Below are 25,921 nucleotides of genomic sequence, written 5' to 3' on the forward strand. Positions count from 1 at the left end.
CCAAGAGAGGTATAATTCCCTTCTCAACCTGAAAAAATCCCCAAGAACAGACAGCCAATGACAAACCCAGAATGGCATTTGTTTCCTTAGTATTTAAATCTTATTTCCTTAAAAGCTGTGCACACAGACAAGTGCCATTCTCTTGCTAATCTGACCCACATTCTTTTCTGTACCGTGAACTATCCTTTGTCAAACTCTGATTAAAACATACTAATCCCAAAATCCTACAGCCTCCCGAGTTGATCCTGTGGGTACAGAATGGACTATGATATACATGGCACTGTATCATTGATTCCATGCATGGTTTTGTTTATGGTCAGGATTTACAGTAAAAATAGAAATATTTTTGGTTTAATGATTCATTGTTGGAATGAATGTTGAAACATTTTTAAACGGAAATGCTCAGAAGTGCAACAGGCCTGTTGAGCACAATAAAGGCAACTCAGAATTATGCCAAATCAGAGGGTAGAAATTGAGTAGTCACAGTTTAATAAACCTTGAGGCAGGCCACTTAGCCTGGTATCCTCCTTCTGGTAGGAGCCAGGGCTTTGTTTCCAAAAATAAAAATCAATTTCAAAATACTTTATTTGTAAGGCAAGTCTTAGTCAATATAGAATATGCAAACTAAGGACAAAGTCTCCTTCCGACTCTTGCATGCAAACAGTTCATGCCAGAAGCACAAGGCAAAAACTGCTGTAACAACACGATCAGGGGGCTGCAAACATTAAACAAGGTGACATGCCTTGCAAACTGCCTTTATGGGCTGGTGGGCTGAACTCGGAAGAATGAAGCCCTTAGCACACCGGCAGCATTTTCACACTACAGAGCAAGGAGGTAGGTATGTTGCTGGGATGTACCGAAGAAGTTTACGTGAACAAAACCTACAGATTACATTATATTTAAGAGTAAAATGCTTGAATCTGAAATACTGTGCCCTACTAAGCGCAGAAAAGTTATTTCAGGATTGGACAGGAATGCTCAACACCGGGCAGCAGAGATGGACTGTCAGCAGGAGAGACGTGACACCGAAGTAGAGATGCTCAAGGAGAAGAATCCGTAGCGACCCAAACATGGGATTCAATTACAAAGACGACAGTAAAAACTGGTCTCTTCCTCCTCTTCAGCTGTGACCCCACTACGCAAGAACAGGGACCCACTCAAATTCACAGGGCAGCTAATCAGGGAATGGATAAAGCAATATTTATTTACCCGGCCACAGCATGTGGGAGTCACTGATGCAGGAAGTTCCTGATAACAAAATTTGTAGCTGAAATTTAAAGGGCCTCTGGTAATTCTATAGTCATGAGCATTTCTAGCTCTGAAAGCTGAAACAAAAAGTAGTAATCTTAATTGCCATTCTTCAGCTCTAAAAATGAATACCTGAGCACCACAACTACTACTATAGGGAAGATACCAGACTAAATGGGTTAATGTCTTAACCAGAGTGGCAGCTCCTATGTTTCTGCACCTGATTTTGTGCATTTCTGCACCACAACTACTACTATAGGGAAGATACCAGACTAAATGGGTTAATGTCTTAACCAGAGTGGCAGCTCCTATGTTTCTGCACCTGATTTTGTGCATTTCTGCCCATTTTTATAATAAAATAGCCGCTGTAGCCAAAACTGCTTCATGATTTTCAATGTGGCGAATTACTCTCCTGCATACCATATAATGCATGCAATATTTCCAGGTTTTAGTACTGTTCAAAGTCTCAAATACACTCCTCAGTTTTACTGAGCCAATTAAAAAAAAAAAAAAAAAATCAAACTGGCCACTGACATGTTAGAGGCCATGCTTGTGCTCTCAAAATGTCTACTGGTCTCAGTCAGAGTTTAGGACCAGGAATATTAGGTTTGGGTCTGTCAGGGGAAAAGTTACTCCTTTTTCTCCCAGGTTGAAAAGTATCAGAGAAGTCACATAAGTCTGAAACAGGAGACCGTTGCTTCAACCCAGAGTCTAACACAGAGTATAGTCTTCCACCTCAGGAAAGCATTTTGTTCACATCCCTCTGATGCTACTTGGTAAGCAATCTGTTCCCAGCTTTAAAAAAAAAAAAAAAAACAACCTAGCAGAGTATCCAAAAACACTCACTCCAACAACAAAGAGTTGGAAAATGCTTTCAAAGGAGCCACAAAGCCACCAGGCCAAAGCAGGGCGCCTCAGATCTGGCAGGCGAGGCCGGAGGAACAGGTTCAGCAGGAAGCATTCAGCTTTGCCCTTCCTCCCCATGTCACCCATTTGAAAACCAGGAATGAGCTGATTTACCTATCCAAACCGCAGGCACTGCTTTAAAGTCCCTCTTCAGCACACGTACACACGCACGTGTGTGCACCTCCCTTACCTTATTTAGCCATTTCAGCCCCGGTATCGTGTTTGAGTTGATTTGCTCTTCCAGCCAGGGGCGCATCCGCATCCTTTCAACAGGCATTTTCACCCACCCGGGAAGGAGCTGCAAGGAACAAGGGACAAGGTTACTTTTTGTCCAGGCAGAACTTCCAGGCAGCTTCCCCATCGCTGCACAGGACAGACTTTGCAAGCATTGAACACTTATAAATATAAAAGCGACTTTGGATCTGTGCAGGAGCCTGCCCTAAGAGCAACTGAGAGGATAAAGCCTTCTCTATGGCATAAAACACTCTTCTGTACATCTGGATTAGGAAAACTTTCACCTGAAGAAGACTCATCACATTGGCAAAAGCCTGTCTGCTGATACAGGCAGGATACCAGAGACCGCAAAGAAAAACAATTACACTCCTGAAGAGACCTTTTTCCTTTTTTTGGCCCACATACCTGCATTTGCAGAAGACTTTTTTTTGCAAAGAAAAAAAAGATTAACCAAAAAATTCACATGCAGGAGGCATCACTGTACTAGTTAAAATTATGCACTTGCTAAGGAGACTGTTTTCAAATGGCTGTTTCTGTCCCATAAACTTGACTAAAATGACGAAAAATACATTTTACATCACAGTGATTTATCAGATCACTTTGGTTCTGGCTGAGTAATTTGAAGCCCTCCCTCCAGCTTTCTCTGATCAATGCAGTCACTGATTTTTTAGCTGCTATTTTACATTTTGACGCTGCTTAGCTAGGAAGTGAGTGCTTTACAGCTTCCTCAGCTGCACCACACCACATTATATTATTCAGTTAAGACTCCAACTGACTTCTTTTTCTCTCTCTCACACACACACGTGACCTGATGCCACTTCCCTGTTTAGAACTGTAAATTATTGACATAAGAGTCCAAAGTCTTGAACCTGAGGCAGAAAATTTTAAAAACATTAACCTATCTCAGGCATCGCTCTGAAAGTGCCAGCCGGAACTAGATGCAGATTAAAGCACCACATTAAACTCCTGTTAAGCAGCCTGCAACCCATTATTGCCATGGTCAAGTACTTGCATTTAGGCTGCTGCTTCTCCTTTCCCCCTCTGCACCAGGCTCAGCTCCTTCCTCTCTCCTTTGTTCTTCACATCTGTGTTCTCTGCATCATTCTTAACTTCTCTGCTCTGCTATTCTTGTCACCTTTGATCTTAAAATTAAAAAAAAAAAAAAAGGAAAAAAATGAGTAGGCCATGTATTTGAAAGCACACAACAATGACACAAATGTAAATGGGTTTGTTCTTGCTTCCTATGGGACTACAGGCATCAGACAGTCTAACAATTAGGCAGTACCAAGCCCACACCCAGCATAAGAGGAAGAAAAACGTTCAAAGTTTCCTCTCATTGCTCTGAGGACATGTATTTCCTGAAACTAATAAGGAATTAAAACCTGAGTACAACAATAAGGCTCTTTGATGTGTTCAGAGAATTTACCAGCAGCCATGCTCACACCAATCTCTTAGCAAACATATTGGCATTTTATTTATTACTGTGTGGAGCTGGTCACTCACGGTTCAGCTGCAGCCTTTGTCCACTGACTACGAATTTCTAAAATAGCTCAGAAAACAGTTGCAACTGCTCAGCTCCCCTTCAGGTTCACATCAGATATGAAAGAACAGCCAACTCCAGGACTCAACAGCAGCCAGGCCCTTGTGCAAATCCCCTCTCTGTGCAAGAGGGAAGCTGTTTTCTGGGCAAGCGCAACACGAGTGCAGCCCTTTCGGCCCCAGGATGGTGGCAAGCAGCCGGCTGTGCCACTGCAGCCCGCTCCGCTTGGCACCGGCAATTCCCATCCACATTGCAGACTGTGCACGGGAGGTCTGTACCACCTTCCCCTACTACACATTGGGTCAAAGCTGAAAAATGCAAATGGCAATTTTCTAAATAAGTAAGCAAATTTGTATTCAGCTGTCCAGGAAAAAACAAGTAGATGCAACAATCATCTTAGATGCATTTCTTTGTAAGATATTTTTAAGTATGCATGCAGCTTGAGACAATTCCAGGAAACACTGTGCATCATCTTCAGCATTCAATATATGAGTGCTCCCATTCAGCAGTAAGACTCGTCTTCTGGGTAATGAGCCCTTCAGACAAATATCAAGCCCATCTGGATGAACAAATTAGACAGAAGGCAGAAAAGTCATCTTGAAGGCAGCAGCAACGAATCCCACTTGGGACAGGCAACAGAGAGAAACAGAAGCTGCCTTTGTGCAAAAGCAATGCATTTCAGGAGATGAGAAAGCTGCCAACATCACTACTACAAGGAAGGCGGTCTTGCCCAGAACTGCACGGTGGAGCCAGTTGTCTCTTCCCTCTTCCCTTCCACATCCCCAGGGGCTTCCGCAGCTGCTCCCCGACAGATGCTGCAGTCCTCATCTCCTTTTCAGCACCCTGGGACTCCTCTGGGACTGGCACTTGCAGCTGGCAGCACACATCTTCACAAGCATCACTCACACCAAAGAAAATAATCCAACTTAGTTAGAAAAGAGGTTTGGCTTGTGAGAAGGGAGGAGTGGCTCCCAAGATCTGTTTATCTGAAAGTAAAACCAAACCCAGCTAAAAATAACCTGCAACGATGTCCAGCTGGAGGGAACGGTGAGCATTTTCTGAAGGAATGTCTTTCACAGAGGAGCAAGCACAGCATGCTTCTGCTCATCAAAACACATCTCCTGCTCCTCTAAGAGCACGTGCTGCAGAAAACAAAGCCAGATGTCTTCAGAAGACACCCCCAGATCTTTCTGCCTCGGGACAGCACTGACCACAATGGTGCTAAAATGTAGTGGGTTTTTTGGCAGTTGCAATTCAACAATATCCTTATGATGAAAATACCAAGTCAACTCTACCAAGTAACTGACTGTGGGAAACGAAGGTGCCACATCTCCCCTCCAGAGCTGTTAAATGCATGATTTATTTTACAGAAAGAAACATCAATTTCTGCAGTGCCTTAAAAGAAGCCTCTCTGTCACTAAGCGGGGTTAACGGGTGCACTTGGGAGTCTTATTTCAATGGCTCCAGGGGGAAGAACCTGAAGTCCATCCATCAGTGAGCAGCAGGACAACCACCATCAAGAGTCATGCAAGTTTGTAAAGATCTCTGAAATTCTCCAAAATAGGCAGCAAAGGCATGTAAAGTTTCAGGGGTCATCATCTAACACCAAGACAGCTTCATCCTTCACCAGAATACATTAATTATAAAGCAAACCTACAAAGCCAGAAACGAAGATGAGCCATACAAAACACCAGGGATGCCAAGTTCCTTCGCTCCAGTGTTTACCCAGCAGAAAGGAAAAAGTAGAAACAGGAAAAAGCAGAAACAGTCGATCCTTGTAAGAGAACGAAACGTCAACAATTATAACCTGAAGCAGGCTGTAAAACCGAGAGCACCTATCTCCTACTCTTGGTCAATGGCAACGTTGCACTTCCCCTGCAGACTTACACCTACAGAGCAGAAGCTACGTGCAGGTGACTGTATTTTTTGTATTAGGACAAGTGAACTCCTACCAGTATTTTTCAGAGCTGTCAAGGCATCCGGTTCCGATCAGCTTCACCATCACCTCCTGAGCTGTGAATACCCAACTGCTGGCTGAAGCAAACCCCTTCAGAAGCCTGGCTACATTTGCCAGCCTGAACCTTTGCACTCAGGTTAACTGGGAGAAAAATAGCTTAATGCCTGCCTTGGGTCAGCTGGCACCATCTTCCCCTGCCTCAGAGAGATCATGGCCAGAGATGGCCGGGCTGGCAGGAGGGAGGAGCAGAGCCAGCTGGAGCTGCAGGGGGAAAGAGCAGCTCCAGCTCCACCAGCAGCAAAGGAGCACCTCTCACTCCATTCTCCTCATAGCCTTCAGTCCCATCTCAATTTTGTCTCACGCTAACACTGCTCTTCGCATCAGCAGCTTTGTGACCAAGACCTGGGAACTTAAGCAGGCTTCCAAGCAACACTTCTTTCTGTAAGGCTTTTTTTGTCTGTTTGAACACAGATCATGGCTCTCATCCTGCTCAAAGACACATGTGACAGTGCAACCAAGAGAGGAGGGTGCTCCAACATGGGAGCAGGAAGGAGCAGCTGGGGAGAACAGGGAGGAACACCTTAATCCAAAACTGCTAATGAAGCCCCTGTACTTTGAAACCACAGCTTCACAACTTAGACTCTGTGACCTCCAGCATCTCTTTGGGGAGAGCACAGGAAAATGCTTAACACTTCCCAGAGACCCATGTTGGAGTCACACTTTCTGGCATTACATTGAAAATAATTCCTGTTTATTTTTTCTTCTGGTTTATCACTGTCCCATGATGGGGGAAGGGAAAAATAATTGCCAAGAAACACAAGCAATTGCTAATGCAGATGGGACCTAGGAAAGCATTTTTCTACCCTACAAGAAAAGAGGAGCTCATTTAGACATGGAAGCAGGGCTGCCTGCCCGGAACTCATTTCATGAACGCTTGCCATCCTTAACAGGACAGCCACTCTTCAAGAACCACAATTTTTAACCATATCTCCTACAAATGTATTAAGGCTGGTAGCTCCCTTTTCTCACTCAATTTTTATCACCCGCTTCCTTCTTAAAGGGGGCCACAGTCAGGAGCAGTTGCCTTTATGGACAGACATTCAGACACCATAAAATTATTCCCAAACAAGCACCGAGCATGCAAGACACTAACCCCAACTCAGTGGCATTTGCCTGGAGGGGCAGGTCACCAGGAGCCTGCGAGGATCCAAGCCCCATGCAAGAAGCATGGCCCACAGATGCGCTGATGCCACAATTCATGGATGGATTATTTTTACCTTCTTTGAAGCTTTATTTATTGCACTATTCCTGCTAGTCCTGCAGTTAGTCCAGACTATTTTTGCAACTAGATGCTGCAAAAACATGGTGGAGGCTACCCCTGACAAGCCATAAACTGTCCTAGTGCTGCAGACATGACTGGGAGGAAGATTGCTGCAGAGGGCAGAGCGTGCAGGGTCTGCTGGAGCTGGGTCAGCACAACCCAGCGAGGGACATGGAGACCCGGAGGAGATCAATCGATAACACTGCTCTGGCTGCCACACGGTGCTCTGGAAAATGAGCTTTCTGTAGAGAAATCATACCGGCAGCCTGGGATGAAGTGCACAAGCCAACTTGCTGAGAGAGACTCGGCTGAAAGAAGGGAGTCACCACAGCAGAAGGGAGGGGAGCAGGGGTATGGCAATGTTTTTACGAGTCATCCCACAAAGGGCACTGAGCAAGTAGCTGCCACCACAGCATTCTTAAGACGCAACAAACCATACTGAATTTCAGCTCTAACCTACTTCACAAGATGTATTTTTCTAAGATTCTTTATGCAAGACTCTTCAGAAGGAAACTCAGAGCATTTGTTTATTTTTAAAGATGTATTAGCAAAATATGAGTTATTTTCAAGAGCTACTCAACTTTAAAGACACATGAGAAAAGATGTAAGTGATGGTTGGGTTAAAATCTACATATACATATATATTTTTTCACTCCATAATGTGCAATAAACACCTTATAGTCCTCCCCACTCTCTGCCAAAACGTTCTAGTAAGTTTGACTTTGGTTTTTCCCCAACGGAAGATAATACTCCTGCCATACAGAAAGTGCAACCTTTGAGAACAAAGAGATCTTCACTAGAATTACAGCAACTGTAGACAGAAAGTGAAAGCAACAGCCTGTCAGGCATTAAATCTGAGCAGTACGAGATGTTCTCTTCCCTTCAGTTTCCCTCCCTCTGACAGCATCTGGATAACTGAAAAGGCACAAAGGTTATCCCCAAAACACATGCTGCTCCAGGCCTACAGATTTTTTTTTTAAAATATATTTCTATGGAAGTAGAAAAAATAATCTGAAAAAGTAATTCCTCATTCCAAATCACAAAGCATCCAGCTAAAAGATTTGCCAGTATATGGAAATGTCATTAATGGTTGTGAGAAGGTAAGGTGGGACAAGATACTTTGAGGTGCATTTGTGAAGCAAGTCATAACCTTTCCCCAGAGCTGTGAAAAAAACATCTGTACCCCAGAGCACTTGCGCAGAATATTGAATGGTATCTATTTCTCTCTTCTCTGCAAATACAGAACTGACTGTATTTTTTTCTTTCTAAAGTTATCTTGTACTTGTGCTTTGCTGATAAACTTCTCAAGTATTCCCTTTGTTTGCTAATGCTGATGCAGTTCAGAAAACCATCAATCACCCTGTGTGACCAAACAGATATGCTGAAATGAGGCCATATGCTAATTTTAGGATTCAGAGAACTGGGTTCTGTATTTGTCCCTATGCCAAGGCTGTTCCAGGATACGCGGAAACATGATCTTATTTTAAGGAACAGTACTTGGAGCAAAATTCTGTCCCTTGGTCACAGCTTGGACTCTGCCTTCATATAGGATTTTGCATATAGGACCACCTTTTTCAACTGTTCCACTGCGGATGCCTGTACATGTTTAACCATATGGACTCTGAGCAAAGGCCTGCTTGGAAGTCAAGCTAGTCAGAGGGATAGAGACTTTTCCTGGCTAGGAAAACCTGCTAGTCTCACCTGCTTTGAAATATGTCAGAAATGTGAGATTGACACTGAAACACAGACAACTGAACTGCACTTTACCCAGCTGCTCCAATTTTGGACACCTGAAATCCTCCTGCCCACAGCCCACAGGGAGACCTCTGCCCTGTGCATTTCCCATCTGCCACGAGGAGGAGAATCTTGCCATCGATGCTGTGGAAGCAGAATTAACATGCCTCCTTTCTCATAACCCCAAATTATGCAAACATCTGTATCTTTTTTGGAACCAACAGCAAAACACGTAATTAAAGTAGCATTAGTAAACAAGGAAAAGTGGGCCTTGCCATTCTCAGAGGTGGAAGGGTTAAGGCTTCAAATCCTGAAGCTCTTGGCATTGGAAAACAGAGATATGAAGCAAGATGACACATAAAACCCTACGAAAGACTTTCTGGATTCATGAATAGCTAGACAGCAAAACTTACCCTCTCTGGTCTTTCAACTGCATGTATTTACAGTGCCTCTTTCATTTCCTAGGAATACTCTGTCTGTGATCCCCTGTTGAACAGGGAGGGATGGGGGAAAGATCACAACTCACTGGTAGATTTGCTTATCACTAAGCACCCCTTGCCTTGTGCTCCCTTAAAGCATACCCGATGTCTGACTGCTTCACAGACCCAGCTCCTGTGCTGGCTGTACTCCAGACCCACACTACAGCTATGGCAGTATTTTTCCCCCTCTTTCCTAACACTTTGGTGGCAGCAGCAAAGATGCTGAGAGCATGCTACATCCTTCCTGCCGATCACCAAGAAAAATAATTCACCACAGGCAGGAAAGGTGGTATCTTATTTGCTCAGGTGCCTGCAGGAAGGAGGAAACTCCATCAAGAAAGCCAAGAACTGGAGAGCAGGCAAGGTGGGAGGGCACAGGTCCTGGGCAGACTGGTATAAGGCATGGCCTGACCATTAGGAAGAACCTGTACAGGCAACCAATGAGCAATACTTCACTTGTTTCCCTAGACTCCCAAACCAAATGTGGCAGGGCTACAACATGACCATGGTTGGTAAGGGGAAAGCTCTGTGGGGTGGTGAAATACCCGAGAACCCAGGCTGCTAAGTCATGAATTCAAGCTAGCAACAACTACCCAACTTCCTAAGCCTCTGCTTGGTAGGGACCAGGCTGTGCCCACCTTGGGCTGTAGGGAGGTGCAAGGCAGATGGAGGAGGAGGGAAGTATTCAGCATGCCCCCCTCTTATGCTGCTGTACCCAAGAAAGACACACAAAGGTAGAAGAAAAGCCCAAAGAAAAGCCCATGCATCCTCAAGGGACAGAGGGCAAAAACCACTCCTATCAACCCAACACTGCCTGGAAAAAAAAAAAAAGGAGTATTGAAATAAGCATTACAGACTGCCTGATAAACATGCCCAGGAAAACATACAATGGGAACTCATACTGTATATAGAGTGTGTTTCATCAGCCCTATAACATTTCTGTTCCACCCAAAGGGTGTTAACATGCCCTGGCTGGGATTCAGACATTACACATCAAAATAGACTCTTTCCTTTGGTTTCCATGCAAAGCTTATTCTCCCTCAGCAGCAAAGATGTGAGTTGTTATTTCGCAGTGATCTCAGGCATTATCAAAAGTAGCCCTCAGATCTGAAGACTAGAAGTGCACTGAAGAAAAGCCATCTTATTTTAATACAACAGAACCAGAGGGCTGGTTATTTGCTTCTGGACTTGGCTGGAATTATGCAATGCTTCAGCCTCTCAATACCTACAATAAAATTCCCCTTGCGCTGTCTCCTGTGTTGAACACTATCATGACACTTGAACAATACGATGTCTGTGGCTGAGCCCATTCACTTTTCTGGCATCGCGGTGACTTACATCAGCTGGGAACTTGGCTGAGGCTTCTAACAAATAGATTCTTAAAGATCATCTTCGTAAGTCTGGTGACAATACAAAATTATTGCTTTACTTTCAGCTTTAAAGGAATACTTTGTTTCCTGGGGGCTTCTGTCATTTGTTTCCCAGGTCTTGCCTGAAGTGAAGATGGAGATGCCAGATTCTGGTGGCATCAGGATGACAATGCAAGTGACGGCCAACAGCATGTGATTAGAGAAAACTCTTCCGCTGTCACCTCCTCCAGGAGTCTCAAAAGCAGCCATAACATCTACCTGATTTATTTCCTTCTTGAGCTTTAAGCCTGATGGTTGCTCAAAACTTGTCTTCAGTATCTGGGATACCTACTTTTCCCAAAAAATGTTGCCTAGGAGAGACAGGGTGGTAACTTTTCAGTAGTTCAGCTGTACTGCACTCAGATAAGTTTGGGAAGAGCTTGTTTACAAAAAGAAAATTGCTGGCATGGTTGTGAGGGAATAATTCATTCCTTGCATTGAAGAGCAGTCATCCCCCCAAAAATCAATTTTATTTTGGAATTAAGTGTCTACACACAACTCCGCTCCTGAATACACGTGTAATAGTTGCTGCTGCTTAGCTGTGCCCGTCGGTATCCACGGAAGCCAAACCCCAACCGTTCTTGAAAGCTGTCAGGAAAACTCAGCATTTGACACCTAACTCATAAAAAATTTTCCAGCCTGGTGAAAACTAGAACGCTATTAAGGCTCAACCAATTATCAAGAATCACTTCTTTTACCATACTGATGCAACTCAACAGCATTTCTTGTCTCTCCATGGCTCTGGTAGATCAACGCATTCTTACATGCTCTCTGACTAAGTTTACAGGAGACATCCCTAAAACTTTTAACGAGCACAATGTGTTTCCTACATAGGTCCCTCCGAAAGCAGTGGAAAAATCACACATACAAGTATCTGCAAGATCAGGACCTTAACTTGTAAAAATACTTTTTAAAGCCTGGGCAGACTTCATCTCTGTGTCCTGTCTAGCATTCTTCTGCCTAAGTACAGGGTCGGTGGTTTATGGGGTGCTATACATAAGAAAAGCAGCCATCATAACACAGAAGTCCTTAATCTCAGTGTTCCCACACTGGTGGCTTGTGAGGCTCAGGTAAGATTGCAGAGAAGACAATGACACTTCAGAGACACTCAGAGAGGCAGAAAAATTATTCCAGATAGCTAATACAGAGAAATGTGTTCAAGGAAGAGTTTTCACATTCACCGGCCATGACCTGCATCTGATGTAATCCACCTTGCTCGGATTGGGTTTGTTTCTCACAGCTACCTTTGTTTGTATAACGTACTGTTCTGCAACACACAGCAAAAACTATTTGCACACTGCACTGAAGTGTGATTTAATATTTGCTTAAAGCTTTCGTTTTATTGTCTGGGCAAGGGCAGTTTCTGCCACTGAAGTTAATAGCTAACCCACACCTACACTGCTGCTACCCAAACTTCTAATCACTAGCACAGCATCCAGAACCGAGAGCAGACACAAACTGTCTCTGCTTAACCTCACAGTGAGCACCAAAACCGGTCCTTGAAGAAAGTAGTTCCTCCTTTACTTTCAAAAGATGGTCTTAAAGAAAAGTATATGCTACTTCAGATTTGTTGAAAACACTCTCCTGCTTGCTTTACAGACAGATGACAGCAGGCACAGACTTGGGGGCTGGGATCATCTGAATCACCCCCACTGTGAGCTGGAAACATGTCTGTCACATGCACTTATTTACAGTTACAAAAATAGCACCATGAAAGAAGCAGATGTGTTGAGCACAAAAAAATAAATTGAATCAGTTATTACGGAGATATTGCTTGGCACTGGAAAATTTAACAGAGAAATGTCTTTCTTTTGTACATACACTTGAAAGGCTTGCACTTGAAGAGCGCTAAGTATTAAATGCTTAATACTGACACTTGTTGTTAACGGTATGATGTAATTCTCCTTTTTATAAAAATGCTCTTTCCACAGCCACAGGACACACAGGAATTTAACTCATTTGCTTGTTGAGATATGAATGGTTAATAGGATTGGTTACAAAATGTGCTCTTAAAGTTTTTATGTTGATCACAGACCAACAGCAATGAGACAGCCTCAATTTCTGATCTGCAGCTATTTCTATCTTGGAAGTTTCCTAAAATACTACTGAGCTAGAGTGAGACCACTGCACTCATCTTCATTTCTCATCTAAGCCAGATAAATATTATTAAACAAAACAAAGCTAGTCTTCATCAGCTTCTCTCGTTAATCTCAAATTTCCAGAACAGTTCTGACATTCAAAGAATTAAGTTCTGATATGCTTGAATGCAATGTTTGCAAATGTGAGAGAATTAGACCTCTGGAAGTAAAGTCTTCCATTATACCCTAGTACAGCTCTAGCAGGGCAGCGATTGTCCAGGCTTCTCCCCAACACCCAACATTTTGGCCCACAGAGCCCAGGAGTACGTGTCTCTGCGTATGAGAAGGATATTCATTCAAGCTTCCACAGCCATCCAATGTTTGGCCATCTTCTCCCTAATTCACCAGCTAGTTCTCAAGGTCAAGAAGGACCTTCTAGCTGCTGACTGATTCATGGAAATGGAGTGAAAATATTTGCATTCATTTCATGTCATTAGCAAAGCTGACATGGGAGATAATAACATCTTCTGGTTACTGTTGATCTGACCACGATCTAAGTGGACCACCCCAAAGGTGGGAGAGCAGAAAACAAAAAAAAGCCCACCACATACATTATGTCTGATTCTATTGGCAATTCACATCTCAACGCGAATAAAGTTCGAGCACAACTACCAGCTGAATGACTCACTTTCATCATACTGGATGTCATCACCTCCACTGTACTTTCTGTATGAATTTGCCACAACATTTCAAAAGGTTACTTCCGCGACTGAAGAATATGCTGCTTCCCATCCTCCAAGGCTGTCACCCAGACCACTGGGTGTGAAAAGTGGTACTCGGATAAACCAGGGAGAGCAACTCCTACCCCCTACTGCGTAGTCTGCTAAAAGGGTGCTGTCACGCCAAGTCAAATTTACCAAAAGATGAAATAACTAATAAAACTGTAATAATTTTCCAAGTTCAGCTCTCATGCTTCTTTGCTCTGCGTTCATTCTTTCATTTTTGCCAACTGGGAAATGAAAAACCAATGGAGTCGGTTTCACTTTTGTTTATATTTGGTTTCAATTTTATCCTCAAGTTTTGCTTTCATCTTTTTCATGTAACACTGTTGGGATTTCAGATCCTGCAGGAAAGCTTTCAGTAAGTTAAAAACCTTAGTCTTCTACCCTGCCTTTTTTGGTAATGTGGAATTATTTTTATTTTTGATAAACTTTATAAGATGCTGTCACAATTTTGGAATGTGTTTGGGGGTAGGAGGGGTTTAATTTTGATTTTACAAATTAACATGCCACATCCGATTAAATTCAGTAGTTTAGTATTTTCCACTGGATTCATCTCTCAGTTGCATATAAAGCACAGTTACACAATTCAATGGAATGCCTTAAAAGAGCAGCTAGTGCACCAAATGCACAAAAGCCTGTATCACACAGCAAATGCATGTTATATGTATATATATGCATGAAATGTCCATAAAGACCTAAATTTAACTGCTACTTGAACTAATTGAAGAATTAAGGCATCATCTTGCTTACATAAAGCTGTAAAAGGTTTGCTTGTAATGCTGTCAAGCAATGTCCAATAGGAATATTACAGTGCAGATTTTGTCTTCTGTGTGCTCATGAAGCCCCTCAAGTCACATATATCCCTCCATACACATCAAAAAGCAGAACTTAACCACACTTTCAGAGTTTCTTAAAACAAACCGTAAGCAGTAGTTCCCTCTTTTGTACTGTTATCAACCTTAAGCGTGTAAGTCTTTAAATGAACAAGTACTTAAAATAATTTTACAGCAAAAGTTAAATAGACAAGATCCACTGTCACACATAGTTCGAACGAAAGGACAAATATAAACACTTCTGCTTTTGCCGCACCTTAACTCCATTCCTAACACCAGATATGCTGGGAGCTACAAGTCAATCCTGTAAAGCTCAGCTGAGAAACTATCAAACCATAATCTGATCTACTCTTTAAAGGGCAAAAATATGGAAATTATTACTTCCAAACTCATTTTGAAAGACAGCAACTTGTAAAGCAACAACTGAACGTTAAAATAATTTAAAGTTAGAATTTAGTTCTGTACCTTTGGTGAAACAACATGCCACGTGCAGCTGGATTTTCTCCCGGATTCCTGTGTCCAAGCTGCAACAAGATAAAAGTCTGCTTTGTACTGAAGACTGCTGTACATTTGTTGCAATCTGCCCCTGAGCAAACAAAGGGGTCAGAAGATTTCCAACACACACAGAGCCAGGCTTCCAGTATATTACACATTAAGAAACCAAACATTACTCTACTGCTTACCACTTCTTTATTTGCTCCCTAGCTCATTGAAAAAAACAGTAATTTTTCATCAACTTCCAAGAAATTGGAAACATATCCAGCACTAACTGGAAGAGCAAGTTTTAAAACTGTTTTGTAGTCTATCAATAAGAAATATGTGCTGTACAATGTATTATTTATGCTACATACAAAGCATCTATTTCTATATTTTAATATATATGTAGATATGTAGGTGTGCATTTATATATATGCAAACATTAAACTCTTAACTGCTAACATGCATTCCCTTCCACTAACTGTAAACTGTTGATTCCAGTTTCTCTTACTGGATATTTTAACCTATTTTAATCTTTACACAAGAGTTCACACATAATCAATACAAGGAAGAACCTTCATACAGTTCCAGCAAAACTTCTGAAAAAAAGAAGGGGAAATTATTTAATTACACTTAATGATTTTTTCCACAAAGTCATTTACACATGAGGAATATGCAACTTAATAAATCTGTTCCTCTCATTCACTGTACCCAGAATCTTTTCGCTTGCTTATTTTTTGTCTGGTTTTTACACTTGTGATCTCAAAGGACAAACCAGAAAATGTTTTACACTAATCATGGTTTATTGCAGCATAAACTATAATAAAACTTTTGTAAACACTACCTTATGGTTTATGCCCTCAATATCACAGTCATTGTAGGCCTTTGAAGAATCATGTTTCAAAAGGGCAATCTTTATGAACAAGTCACAGAGATAAGTGAGAGTCCCACAAAAAGAGTAATACGTGATTAGTTTTACTTCTTTACCTACAAATGGACCGTGACTTTCAACATAAGACCCACAAAATACAAATTGAGGTTCTAATCCTGCAGACATCAGAGGAATTTTGCTGGGGTACCACTCCTATGCAACGTTAAATGTGTACAGGATGCACTTAACCTGACTGCAACGTGTGCCAGGTTAACAAGCACAGGATCATCATAGAAACACTTTTCTGCTGGAAGTTTCATAGCTTCTCTATGTTATCTGCAAATGGACTGTAGCGTATGCTTCTCAACAGAGCAGGTTTCCTTTTGCAATTTTCAGCGATAATTCTTTATCAGAATCTGCAGTAATTCTTCGTGGGCACCCAGTGCCCAAAATTTGATACTGAACTCTTCTGATGGCTTAGTTGCACAGCAAATTCCTCTCCAAGAGGCTGCCTAATCACTTGTGAACTCACACAAACTCCTGACATACCTGAAGTGGTCCCGCACACCACAATGTATATATTGCAGGACAAACAACTCCTGTTGCTTTGAAGCTGCCTCCCAACTGTTTTATTTGGGTCACGTTTGTCTGTCCTGTTACCTATTCACTTTCTTCATGACACTAATGACTTTAAAGAACATCACCACAATCTCTTTAGTCACTTCTTTTCCAAGCTACTTACTTTTTCACAAAAGCTCTTTCATATCCTTGAATGTCTTTGATGCCCTTCTCTGTAGCTTATCAGCTTTCACTACATCCTTTTTGAGATGAAGGAAAAAAACCTGTTAACACTATTCAGGAGAGGGGAGCAACATGGGTTTATAGTGGCATGACAGTGTTTTCTTTTTTTACTCCTAATAATTCCAAACCTACCCTCTCCTTTCTTAGCCAATTCTGGGCACAGAGCTTATGATTACCTGTGTTATATGATATTTTCCTGAGTAAAAAGTCAGTTCAAACTTCATCTTTGTGTATAGAAAGTTAAGATCACATTCCCTTCCATATGCATTACACTTAAATTACACTTGCATTCAGACTTCAAATATGAGATCCTTCTGCAATCTTTGCAGTTCGGCCTTTGGTATTTTACTGCTCCAAACAAGCTAATACTACCAGCAAACTTGTCACATCACGACCTATCCCTTCATCTGCTGAACAGCACAGACCTTGGGCAGACTCTGGGAAGGACAACTGGCAACCTCCTTTCATTGAGCAAACTGACCATGACCATATGACCCCGAGCAACCTGATTCCACTTTGAAATTGGCCCTGTTCTAGGAAGGACTGTATCAACCAGACCTCAACAACAGCTCAGAAATGCCTTTAGAGAGAGCTCCAGAAGACTTCGGAAGACTCATGACACATAACTCCTCCTCAACAAAAGTCAGGCCTAGTCTTTGTCAACATATCACATTTATACCCCACGTTCATCAATCACATTCACTACTTCCTTGCAAACAACTAAACAAAAATGACTACACTGGAGTTCTCAGTCTCCCCAGAAACCTCAAAAAACTGACAGCTCATTTGTCACCTTCTGTTCCTGAAGCACCAAGGCAGAGCTACATAACAAGTAATGTATCAGCAATTTCACATTTTAAATTCCTTCAAAATTCTTCAACAAGTATCACCTCCTGCCATCTACTTCATCCTTCTCCTCAACAGGATTGTGATACCCTCTCTTACAGACACTTCAGTTTAAGGGAAATCCTCCAATGTGTTCACTCCCTAAAAGAAAGAAAAAGCCTCCTGCAGGGCAGTCTCCTTAAACTCTTCATCAGTGAAGCAAGGCTCAAAGAATTTGCTTCACTCTTCTGCTATGACTTTATCTTCCTTGGGCACTCCTTCTACCCATGGATCACTTATCAGCAGGCTTCCTGCTTTTGATGCATTTCAAACAGGATTTACTAATCATTTTCATGCCTTCAGCAACTTGTTCCATGACTCTTTTTGGCCTACCTTATTGTTTTTAACATAGATTTTATGGTTTTTTCCACCTTTCCCACTTAAAGACAAAGCTTTAACTTTTGAAAGATGTCTTTTTACTTCTGCTGAGCTCCTTTACTTTGCTTCTCAGCCTGCTCAACTTTTTTGGTATTTGACAGATGCCATGCAATTGCCCTGAGCCTTTACTATAGTGTCTTTGAAGAATTACATGCCATCTGCAAGTATTTCACACTTTTGGCTGCCTTTCACCATTTTATTTATTTTCCTTGCTTTATGAAGATTAACTTTTGAAAATTAAACACTGTCACAACAACCCTTGGCTTTACTGCTCCTGAAGCAGCACTGAGTCTAAGTACATTATAATCACAGTCACATCATAGCTGGACAGCATTTTTAACGTAAAATTCTGAACTTAATTCTTGCTGGCCAGGATCTTTCCCAGAGCTGCTACCCAGAGTACCCTTACAAGCGACACCTAAGAAGCAGGATTTTTTAGCATCTAAAAGGTAGTACCTGGGCAAATTTCATGTTGGAGTATGACAATCTATGTAGGGGCAACTGAAGCTTCTCACTATCATCGCATTTCCTACTCTTGTAGCTTTTTTACTCTCTCTTAATATCTGACAGTCGTTGTCAACATCTTGTTTGGGCATCTAGTCATATAGCCCTAACCTCTACTCCTCCTATACAGGCCTAGAACATCAGTTCACAAGATTCCACGTTACTTCCAAAACCACTTATTTTCTCTTTAACAGAAAGTATCCTGTTTCATGTACATGCCAGTCACTTGGTTCTCTCTATGCCATCTGTAGTCTGTCTCTACAATCTCTGAGCTTCCACAAAGTTTCTGATGCTCCAAGTGTTATATCACAGAGATGTTATAATACCAGTTTTAATGCCATGGGGATGATGCTCCTCTTCAAGAGAGGATGTGTCATGGCAAACTTTACATTCTTCACCTGTCAGTTTTTCCCCACTGTTTCTTTACTAAAGTTATATTAATATATACATAGTCTACATAAATATGTTTTAATTTAAGGCGTACATAGCCTGGCTGCAATTTTATCTAAATAATGTGCATTATTCTAATGTAGACTCTTCCTATTCAAACAAATATTTCCGTTTCCTCTTGAATCTTAACTCCTTTTTTTCTTCGTAATTTACTCAACTGTGCATTAAGACTCTGCCTCTTTCTGACTCCTCTTGCTGCCACATATCAAAGATTTCCATGCAACAGAGACCAGGGTCTTTAACCCCCATTCCTAACAGCCTGAATGTTACTTCTCAAACCTCTAAGCTACTCCTTCCCATGTAACATGGCCTGTGATGAACAGCTCTGCTCGAGGCTCACCTGCCACTTCTGTAGTCAGCAAGTAACCAGGTGGCACCACAAAGATACGTGTCAAACATAATGTCTGACCGCTCTATACCTACCTCTGCCGACCAGCTGGGACCTCCAGCCTCAGGAGGACACCACCAGGGTCAGCAGACCGACACCTTGCCACCCCTGTACCAAGCTGAAGAACTGCAACATGGCACATGACCGTGATAAAGTGATGCTGTGTCAAAGGAGTCGGTGCTCTCAGACCTTCCGCCATCATTTACCAGTGAAAAGGAACCACTGCACACAGGGAGGACGTGAAGTAATTCTCCGGTGGGACATTACCAACAGGGGCCAGAGAAGGACACTGATGTCTCTGAAGGGTCTGGTGGCATGGACAGATTGCAATTCAGATGGAAACCATCTGCCTCACAGATCAATTCTGCTACTTTTATAATTATGTCACTGTTTCTGTATTGAGGTGGATTTAAACGTTGCTGCTCCACTCAAATCTCTTTTTATAGTACTAATGCAGGCATTCTGCAAAGGTTATTATATGCAAACCCATTAAGACCTAAATAACTATAAATTTAAACATGCCGTATTTCATCTCAGGAAACTGAAGGTCTAGTTTACAACTGCTCCTACACTCAAGAGACTGCTATGTACAAGATCTTACCAGCACGGTAAGCTGGACTATAAATTATAACCATACACTAACCAGGAGAAAAGTTTCGCACTCTGAAATTCCTTTATCTGAGCTCTGTATCTAAATAAATAAGCCTCAAACATGCTGCTGTTCAGGTGCTCACATTAATCAAAATGGGAATGTAAAGACCTAAATTACTCTAGGAACCTGAGCTGAGAGATCCGATTCTTCAAGCACTCGCAACTTCGACCTCAGACGTTGTGAGACGCTTGGAATTTGACCCTCGGCACTATGCACAAACAAAACCCCCGTTCATAAATTTCCTCCAGGGAGAAGACATCCAGGGCTTGGCCCTCTGCTTGCTGGTGTGGAGCAGGACAGCACTCTGCAAACCGCCATGGCAGCACTGCCCGTACCTACAAGAAAAGAGGCTATTCCCGAAAAAAAAACCCAAAAAAACCAAAAAACCAAAAACACCCACAAAAAGCAAACAAACAAAAAAACCAAACCAAAACAACAACCAAAAAAAAAAAAACCAAACCAAAACCACCAAAACCAGAATGGAGAGCACAGTTCAAGGCTGCTAAGTGTTCTAATGATGCACTTGCTAACGCTGGATTCATTGAGACCATACAGCAGGGGGAATAAAAAGCAGAAATGCTTGCCTTGTGGAGGTGTGTTTACTTTAAGGCGCAGAGGCGGAAAGGCCTGCTGCACAGGAGCGAGCAGACACCCCGCGCACGGCGCCTGCCCCGTGCGCCACTCCGCACAACTTCCTCCTTCCGCCGCTCCCGCACAGCCCGCCCGCGGCGGCCCAACCGCCCCTGGCGCTCCGCTCCGTCTGGCCGCGCCAGCCCCTCCGCTGCCGTCCCCTCACAGCAGCACGGCTTCCCCCACAGCCCCCGGGGCGCCTCGGCCGCCATCGAGGGCCTTCCCCCGCCCCGCCGCTTGTGTAACGGGCCGTGCGCGAGGCCGGGGCGGGGCGGAGGGGGCGGGGCCCCGAGGCCGCCCCGCGAGGCCCCGCCCGCGCGGCTCCAGGCACCCGCGGGGGCAGCGCCCCCCCCCCCCCGCCCCGACCCCCGCCCGCAGCCCCTCCGGCCGCCCGCGGGCCCCGCTCCCCGCTGCCCTACCGGGGCTACCGGCAGCCTCCGAGCCCGCAACAAGTGCCCCCCGGCCCGGCCCGCGCCGCGCCCTGGCCCTCCAGATCCAACGCCCCCGCCTTTGTCTGCGCGCCGGAGCTCCCGCACCGGGGGGCGAACGGGTACCGCCACACACACCGCAGCCCCGCCGCTTCCTGTCCCCGCCGCCCCGCGCCCCTTCCCACGCGCCGCGGCGGAACCGCGCTCGGCCCCGGCCGCTGCAGCCCGACCTTTTGTTTTTAAACCGACGCGCATCTTCCCGGCAGCCCCGCCGCCCCGCACGCGAAAACACCAGCAATGCGGAAAAAAAAATAAAATTTGTAATTTTTTTAAAATAGAAAAAAAAAAAATTAAAATTACCTTGCCGGCCCGTTTTCGCGGCCCTTATATAATTCCTCAAGGTTACCGCCGTTGCCAGGGGACGCGAAATGGAAATGAAAACAGGCTCTGAATAATCGCGGGAGCAAAACTAAAAGTTAACTGCCTCCGCCCGGGCGGAGAAAGGTCCAGATCGAAAGCAAAACAAGGAGAGGAAGCGGCGAGGCCGCCGGCGCTTGGAAATCCCCCCGCCTCTCCGCCGGGCCGGGCCGGCCGCGCAGGCGGCGGGGGCAGGGCTGCGGCAGCGGGCGCGGAAGCGCTGCGCCCGGCACCGCCGCGGCACGGCAGGGAGCGGCACGGCGCTGCCCCCGCCCCGGCCGCGGCGGCCGCGCACGCCGCTCGGCCCCTTCCTGCCGAACCCCCGCGCCCCGGCCGTCCCGGGGAACCCACCGAGCGTTTCCACGGTGGGTGATTTCAGGGTTAAAGCTTCCCCGGGGGCAGCTGTAGGACCATCGGTTCCTAGAGCATCTTCATATGTTTTTAATTCAAGGTCTGACTGGCGTGTGGACATCTTACATTCATTCATAGATTGACTTGTGACTAAGATAACTAAGGGGGGTGGTTAGTAGGTCGAGAGAGGTTCTCCTCCCCCTCTGCTCTGCCCCGGTGAGACCGCATCTGGAATATTGTGTCCAGTTCTGGGCCCCTCAGTTCAAGAAGGACAGGGAACTGCTGGAGAGAGTCCAGCGCAGGGCCACAAAGATGCTTAAGGGAGTGGAGCATCTCCCTTATGAGGAAAGGCTGAGGGAGCTGGGGCTCTTTAGCTTGGAGAAGACTGAGGGGTGACCTCATTAATGTTTATAAATATGTAAAGGGTGAGTGTCACGAGGATGGAGACAGGCTCTTCTCTGTGATAACCAGTGATAAGACAAGGGGCAATGGGTATAAACTGGAACACAGGAGGTTCCATTTAAATTTGAGAAGAAACTTCTTCTCAGTGAGGGTGACAGACACTGGAACAGGCTGCCCAGGGAGGTTGTGGAGTCTCCTTCTCTGGAGACATTCAAAACCCGCCTGGACGCCTTCCTGTGTAACCTTATGTAGGTGTTCCTGCTCTGGCAGGGGGATTGGACTGGGTGATCTTTTGAGGTCCCTTCCAATCCCTAACATTCTGTGATTCTGTAACTCCCACCCCTAGCCAGCCCCAAATACGGGGCGGGGGGGGGGGGGGCGGTATGGAGGGGTCATCCCCACGCAGAGCTGGCCCGAGAGCTGGAGCCACCAGCCCCGGGGGGCTGCAGGGGGTGAGGGAGCGTTATCCCGGGAGGCACAAGACCATGGCTCCAAGTAGGCTTTCCCTGTGACCCTGAGGGAATCCCTGCAGCTTGGCTCCTCCAGCACTGATGGCATCAGTCCTCGTGTCTCTTCCCCCTCTGCTGAGGTGGGAGTCATGGTCTAGGTCTGGTACACACACAGGCTGGGACTGACGTTACCTTTGGAAACAGACTATGCCACAGTCTTGCAATGAGGACAATTTTAGACCTGGCCATTTGAATCCGGCGAGTCTCAAGCAGCGTTACTTCAAGAGAGAGCTCTTGGATTTCAACAAATTTTGCAAGCTGCCGTTGGTCATGGAGTCTATGCAGCGACCAAGGGTATTCTGCAGAATTTAGATAATCCTGATGCAAACTACAGCATATAAAATTGACCAAGGAGAGATTGCAGTACATCATTCCTGGCCTTAACCAAAGATGATGAAGGAAAGGCCCCAAGCACTGGCGGGCTGGGGGAGATAAGAAACAAACTCTTTACAAAATGTTGTATCTGGAGAGAGAGGTGTACACATCTCTCACGTGCACACATATCTATATGTGTGTACATACATATATTCAGGTAAGCAAATGGTATACCTACATGTGCAGCTACAGTATGCGCGGCCATCAGCGGTGGGAGGAATGCCAGGACACGGGGGTTTGCACAGGAGGGGGCAGAGGTGGGTGGTTATGGAGTGGTCTTGTCTCCAGCGGGATGGCAAATAGAGAGGTAGGTGGTTGCCAGGACCCTCTGTGGCGGCAGCCCTGGCCATGCCCAGGACACCAGGCTAGTAGTGATGGGGTGGGAAGTCTGCCTTTGTGGGTGACAAGTCTTCCTGGTTTGGAAAGTGCCCTCCTTGCACAGAGGAAAACATAAACACAAAATAATCTAGATTGGAAGGGACCCATGAATGTCAGGAATCCACTGCATGCCGGAAAACACTGGGGCCTAACGGGTGCCTGTGGTCCACGCATACACCAGTGAAATGGGAGAGGGCAAGGGAGGGGTTTTGGAAGCAAGATGCAGGGTGACAGGCAGGACAGTAAAATCAAGCATCTGCTCCAAAACTTCTCTAGAACCACTCACGGCAGGATGGCAAGGTCCACACCAATGGGGAGGGACACAGGTCCCCAGAGCAGCTGTCGAGGAGCTGCAAGAAGGCCAGATTCACATGGCAGGTCCTTCCAGAAGAGAGAAGATGAGAGGGACTCATTTCCATGAAGCCACAGAGGAACGAGGATGATGGACCTGGGATGCCTTGGCTTTGAACTGGCATGCTGACTGAACAGATGTGTGAGACACGCTAGTGACAGGACACAGCTTGTACAGGGGGGGTCAGACTGGGCTGTGGCTGGAGGGAAAGGGGCTATAAACTCCAGGCCAAAAGAAGCTGTGAAATCATCTAACTCCAGCAGCTAAAGCTGAGTTTTTATAGACTTAAGGTCTAACTAGGGAAACAATAGTATTAAGATGGTATTACTGACTCTGACCAGGGTGGAGGAGGTTACTATGCCAGCTTTGATTAGAGAGCAGTAAAGTGATTGAAAGCAAGAAATTTCTAACCAACTTGTTCCCACTCAGAAGTAAGATCTTATAGTCATAATAACTCTGTGGAAGGATCGGTTTGACGCTCAGAAACTGTCACAAAGCGGTTGGGACATGCCAGGACAGAACTCAACTGAGATAATGGGGAGGGCTGCGGCGTGCCTGCTTCTGGTGGCTCTGGCCCATGTGTAACAGAAATGGCAAATATCCAGAGAAGAGCAGCAAATATAACTAAAAATATGGAGCAACCTCAATATTAGAGTGATTCAAGGATCTGAGTGACAAGGGGTTCTTAGGCTGGAGAAGTGATAACCAACAGAAAATGGTCAGACGAGAGAGAATACACAATCATGTGTACAGAAGACTAGGGGTGGACTATTTGCGTTCTTTTCTAATATGAGATCTAGAGAGCATCAAGTGAAACTAGCAGGTGGCAGATTTAAAGCAAACAGAAGGAGGTGGAGCAGGTAATTAAACGGTGGGACATCCTGCTTTGAGGTGCCAAAAGTTCACCACAGGGGATCCAAAAAAAGCATCCCAACACATTCATAGAAGAAAAAAAAAAAAAAAGAGGTGCTATTAAATGCAAAGACACCAACTCCACATCAAGCAGCCCCCTAAGCCACAAGTTTATAGGGCTTAGAAGCAGTTGGGAGGATGCCCTTGTCCTAAACCTTGTCCTAAACCTTGAAAAAGGCCTGACTGGCAATGGAAATGCCTGCAAATGGCTCGGGACAGGGGAGGTGCTCAGTGCTGCTCCCTCCCTGACTCCTAGCAAAGGGAAGAGTGTCTCGAGGTGGCTTTTGCAATGTTCTGTGGCTGTTGTCGTTTCTGTTACGCGTTTTAATTGTTTACAGAGTGAGCCAGCTGTGAAAAGACTGTAGTTTATGTATCAGCAGATATTATGGGGAAAAAATGCTTACCATCATATTAATAATTTAATATCACACTCCGAGAGCTGTTTATTCGCAAAGTGGCAACACCATGAATTATATTTATTTGTTTTGGTCAAATAAAACACTGTTGTCTTCCGTGAGAAACACTAGCCAAACTTTGAGCCGAATTTACGACTCGCTCTTGCCATTTCTTTCCACCACTTTCAGCTGATTGTGAGGGAGCACAATGTTCAAGGAGCTCCATGGGGCTCATTCAAGGCCTTAATGAAGGCATTTCCCTCTGCCTCTTCTAGGACCACAAGTTCACAGGATATACTAGAAGTTAAATCTTCTGTTGTGATTCTTTTTTTTTTGATGATGAAAGGTAATGGGAATGGGCAGCTTTTGTTTTCTAAACTTTCAGCAGTGACTCATTCCCTCCAAAAAGAGACTTTTACCTCTCATGACTTCACTGTTTTAGTTAAGACCTGGAAGCTTTAAAATCAGATAATTTAACTGAGAAACATCAAATATCCACAGCTTTTTCTCTGCAGAATTGCCAAAGTTTGCAACATACACTTTTAATCACCTTCCTTAGGGATCCAGCTACTGGAATTGGTTGTTTCCCTTAGTGTCCCGCCTTTCCTTCACAAATGAGTCACTGTTCTGGCATAGGCTTCATTTATGTGAGGGAAAAACTTGAAACTGGGGATTCTTTAAGTTCCAAAAGGTAAATGAGCCACACATCCTATTTTAAAGTTTAATCATATTTTTGAAAAGTTTACTAGTATTTATGACATTTTCTTTTTTTGTTGTTGTGGGACTTGCCGCTGTCTTTTTGTTGAGCTGACTATACCATCATTTTGGTTCTTAAAACCACTGTC

General features: G+C 44.4%; 1 protein-coding gene across 4 annotated transcripts in view; it reads right to left on the reverse strand.

Moving 5' to 3' along the window:
• IRF2 (interferon regulatory factor 2) overlaps window positions 1-21,598 on the reverse strand; it is a 43,122-nt gene extending 21,524 nt beyond the window's left edge. Inside the window, exons 1-4 of one of the 4 annotated variants that reach the window (XM_065633936.1) lie at window positions 21,346-21,598; window positions 14,987-15,045; window positions 3,401-3,530; window positions 2,345-2,452 (exon numbers count right to left, since the gene is read on the reverse strand). In XM_065633936.1, the coding sequence (XP_065490008.1) occupies window positions 2,345-2,431 (87 nt within the window). In that variant the 5' untranslated portion in view covers window positions 2,432-2,452; window positions 3,401-3,530; window positions 14,987-15,045; window positions 21,346-21,598. Of the gene's footprint in view, window positions 1-2,344; window positions 2,453-3,400; window positions 3,531-14,986; window positions 15,046-16,611; window positions 16,658-21,345 lie in introns of those variants that run through there. The other 3 variants (XM_065633937.1, XM_065633938.1, XM_065633939.1) reach the window with 3 other exon arrangements.
• Window positions 21,599-25,921: the final 4,323 nt, after the last annotated feature.

This window comes from Caloenas nicobarica, chromosome 4 (genome assembly GCF_036013445.1).
Source record: "Caloenas nicobarica isolate bCalNic1 chromosome 4, bCalNic1.hap1, whole genome shotgun sequence".
Taxonomy (NCBI): domain Eukaryota; kingdom Metazoa; phylum Chordata; class Aves; order Columbiformes; family Columbidae; genus Caloenas; species Caloenas nicobarica.